The sequence below is a fragment of the Zea mays genome, chromosome 10 (assembly GCF_902167145.1).
Source record: "Zea mays cultivar B73 chromosome 10, Zm-B73-REFERENCE-NAM-5.0, whole genome shotgun sequence".
NCBI classification, from domain to species: Eukaryota; Viridiplantae; Streptophyta; class Magnoliopsida; order Poales; family Poaceae; genus Zea; species Zea mays.
In genome coordinates this window covers 111,351,997-111,356,033 of record NC_050105.1, presented here as the reverse complement: position 1 = coordinate 111,356,033, position 4,037 = coordinate 111,351,997, and the positions used below count along the sequence as shown (strand labels likewise).

Sequence of the window (4,037 nt, the reverse complement as noted above, 5' to 3'; positions counted from 1 at the left end):
GCGGTGGGTCGCTATAGAGCAAGGATCACTATCAAATCTTATAGCCTGAACGTGCCTGTAGATGTTAGTGACTAAAAATTAATTAAAACAATTAAACATTGATCGCTAAATTGTAGTAAAGAAAAAAGAATTGTAGAAAAGAAAAAAAGAATTATGGAAAAGAAAACGAATTGTAAAAAAGGATTTTTAAGGTTTTGAACCTTGAATCTGTTTGACTCAATTTTTAAGGTTAATCATTTTGTATATAATTATTTGCAAAAATCTCACTTTTATTGTTTTATTGTGACACACGGTTGATTTAAATGGAATCTATTCGAAAATTATGTATTTTATTTATAAACTATTATTTTTGGGATTTATTATAATTTTTAGAGAGTATATATATTTTTTGTTACAGTAAAAAGGAAATTCGAAAAAAGAAAAAAAACACAAACCCTATCCTAATCGGCCCACTAGGGGCCCAACACCTAACCCTAGCGCGCGCCCTGGCTCCTCCCTGTGGCCGCCGCCTCCTACTTCCTCTCCCTCAGCCGCCACCCACTCTCTCCTCTTCCCTCTCTCTGCACCGACTTCTGCGGCAGCGGCGGCGACGCCATGGGCCCGGTGGGCTTGGCCGCCGTCCTGTGCTACGGGGACACCGTGACGCAGCTCCACATCGTGGGCGCCGCGGGCGCGGGCGCACCGCCTCTGCCCAGGAACTTCTCCATCGGGGTCGTGGTCACAACGCTGTCCAGGCTCCCCGACCTCAAGGTGCTCACGCTGTCCGGGCTCGAGCTCTGGGCCCGCTGCCGGGCAAGCTCGGTCGCCTCGCGTCGCTGGAGATCGTCAACATGAGCGGCAACTATCTCTTCGGCGAGGTCCTGCGGGGCGTGTCGCGCCTCGCCGGTCTCCAGACACTGGTCCTCGATGACAACATGCTGGGCGGTGAGGTGCCGACCTGGATCGGCGCCCAGCCGTCGCTGGCCGTCCTGAGCCTGCGGAACAACACGTTCCAGGGCGTCGTGCCGGAGTCCCTGGGAAGCGCCCCCTCGCTGCGGTCGCTCGTTCTCGCGTCCAACAACCTGTCCGGGAACCTGCCGGACATGAGCCAGCAGGCCAACCTCCAGGTGCTCGACGTCGGCGGCAACTCGCTCGAGCCGGCGTTCCCCAAGCTCGGGAGGAAGGTGGTCACCGTGGTCCTGGCTAGGAACCGGTTCGTCGCCTTCCTCCAGAACCCGCAGCTCGTGCAGGAGTTCAGGCCCGACAAACAGTACAACATCCACATGCTCCAGGAGCGATATCAGGTCCGGGTTCCCCCCTACTCCCTCTGCTCAAGTCCCGTTTTTGAGACATGTATACTTTGGTTGGCTAGGCATGCGGGTTTGTGGATTTCCGTGTTTATTAGATGTTGTTATGAAATTATGAGGTTGTGCGGTCATTAAAAAGTCTCAAATTGATTTGCTCATACATCGGAGCAATCTTAGGGGCTAGGTGTTTAGTTAGCATATGATTTGGTCCTAGTTGTACACTATGTTGCGAGGAATCTTGAATTGGCTGAATGGTGACTTTAGCTCCCATATTATGGTAAGTAGATTGTGAGATGTGTTTTATTGGCACTATCTATAATTTAGTATGTTATAGGCATTTTAGCACATGTGTCCTAGAATATAGACATATGTAGTTCTTCCTATTATCTTAGTTGATTCCCTTGTATCTTATAGTCCAAAAAGTGATTTCGCCATTGTGGCTAGTTCAGGTTTATGTTCTTTCAACTCTAGCAAGGGACAATTCACAGTGAGAGTTTTCTCTGCTGGATCACTGTAGGGAAAGGACAATGCATATTAAATAGGATCAAAATTCAGATGAAACATTGAAGGTGTGCATTTTTATTGCTATAGCTTGTTTTGTGATAAATGCTAATGAATTGATTAATCCTTGTTTACCAATGTAGATCGGTCCTGACCAGATTGAAGCTCTGTATCAGTGTGCCAAATTTCAGTTTGAGTGTGGTAACTACTCAGGAGCAGCTAGAGTGATGTAGTTGTGGGCTTTTGAACAATAGCTGGAGTAATATGAAACATTAGTGATGTAGTTGTGGGCTTTTGAACTGCTTCAAGCTGGAGTGATGTCGTTGTGGTGCTTTTGTGACTGATCATCTCTGGAGCTTTTGTGAATGATCTAGCTAGCTATCTATAAATGATCTAGTTGTGAATGATATTATAATTGTGATGCTTTTGTGAATATATAATTGTGGTGCTTTTGTGTTTATGTGATGGATCTATGACTGTGGTATACTGATTAACTGTGTATGTCTTTATGATTTGTGTATAAAATTCGTGATTTGTGGTGCTTAATTAAATGTATATTATTATTAATAACAACTGTAAAAAGAGCGACTTTCTGTTGGTTGCTAAATGTATAGTATGACGACTTACAGTTGGTTGCTAAATCTATAGTACAACAACCCAAGGTTGGTCGCTAAATGTACAATATTAGCAACGGACGGTCGGTCGCTAAAAAGATGTCGGCCGCTAAAGCCTTTAGCGATGGCACTTACAGTGACCATCCTTATGGGTCGCTAAAAGTTTTTAGCGACCAACCGTAGGTCGCTGAAGACCGTTTTAGCAACCAACCGTAGGTCACTGTGAGTGAACCGTCGTGTAGTGTGAGCTTATTTTTTCATGGTGTGAGATTATTTTTGATAAAGAATTTATTTATAGTTTTAAAGTACATTACATCGAGGTGATACAAGCCATTGAAACATCTTCCGCCCCTGTTTAGACAACACACAACTTAAAATAACAGAAAATGACAAACCACACACTCTAACGGTAGTCAATCTGATGACTGGACCGCCACCTATGTGCCTGGAAAAAAAGTCCTTGGCCACCTGCACCAAGTAATGAGTAGCCTTCACAGCCATAGATCCCAACTCCGTCTTCTGCAAAATAGCTCATGTTCGAAGCCAGTGGGCAATGGTATAGATAACATGCAAGGGAGAACAATTATATATATATATATATATATATATATATATATATATATATATATATATATATATATATATATTCAAAAAAGATATCATTCCTATGTAAGCAAAGAGACCAACATGTTGTAACCACTCCCAGTAAGACGATGTTTCTAATATTTCTATCAAAACCACTAAGTCAGGTGTTGAACAGATTAGCAACATTACATGGTTTAGATATCCAGAAGGTCACCATGTGAATTAAAAGGTGAATTAAAATCCAAATCATACGAGCAAATCGGCAATAAAAAAGGTGATGAATTGTCTTTATTTCATGACAGAAACAATATGTTTTTCCTTCCCATCCAGTTCCATCTTGCTAAATTATCCTTCGTTAGTATCACTCCCTTGAGGTACCAGAAGATGTGCTTTTAGTTTCCACATTCTTTTATTTAAATTTGGTATGTCAAACCTAATATCAATGCTTAATAGTGTGACTTTATGAATGCCAGTAACGTGCAGCGCTTTCGTTGAGAATTATGTATCATCGCTTCTTGATGATATGTAGTCAGTACCACGTACTGTACTGTATATTTCGGCTCTGATGACTGAGATGCTTCCATTTTTTACTATGTGGAGTTTAATCTTTTAAGGATTAGTTTGAGAACTACATTTTTTAAAGGGATTTCTATTTTTTTCAAGAGAAAATAAACAAATTTCTCTAAGAAAAACAAAAATCACTTGAGAAGATAGGGTTCCTAAACTAGCTGTAAAGATGACGACACATACAAATGTGTGTGCCCTATTATCCGATCGGTGAATGTGAACAGCCATGCGCGCCCCGACCTGTCAGCCAGCGACAATGCCCGTCCGATCGATGGAGCCGACGGCATCACCAGTTCACTGTTCACCACCGGACGCGCGCGGCGCCTCTTGCTCGCGCCGGCCGATGCATGCGCGCGGGGGCCGGCGGCGTCGCCCAGCCGTCATGTCGCTAGACGTACGGCGGGACCGGGGACGACGACGCATGCTTTGAGCGCACGACATGGCCAGCCGGGCGGGCGGCTGCCAGACAGAGCACGTACGTATA

The 4,037-nt window shown here is 44.0% G+C and overlaps 1 protein-coding gene across 3 annotated transcripts; it reads left to right on the top strand.

The window, feature by feature from the left end:
- The first annotated feature begins 412 nt into the window (after nucleotides 1-412).
- On the top strand, nucleotides 413-2,247 carry LOC100272758 (uncharacterized). Of its 3 annotated transcripts, none has more exons than XR_002265426.2 (3): nucleotides 413-1,283; nucleotides 1,736-1,855; nucleotides 1,931-2,246. XR_002265426.2 is itself a non-coding variant. In XM_020544929.3 (3 exons), exons 1-2 carry the CDS (start codon nucleotides 831-833, stop codon nucleotides 1,822-1,824), a joined length of 474 nt encoding a protein of 157 aa, XP_020400518.1. In that variant the 5' UTR covers nucleotides 413-830; the 3' UTR covers nucleotides 1,825-1,855; nucleotides 1,931-2,247. The 3 variants fall into 3 exon arrangements, 2 of the variants coding, with proteins under 2 accessions (XP_020400518.1, NP_001306908.1); XM_020544929.3 differs by having other exon boundaries at nucleotides 1,804-1,855; nucleotides 1,931-2,247; NM_001319979.1 differs by lacking the exon at nucleotides 1,736-1,855 and having other exon boundaries at nucleotides 529-1,283; nucleotides 1,931-2,247.
- The last annotated feature ends 1,790 nt before the right edge of the window (nucleotides 2,248-4,037 follow it).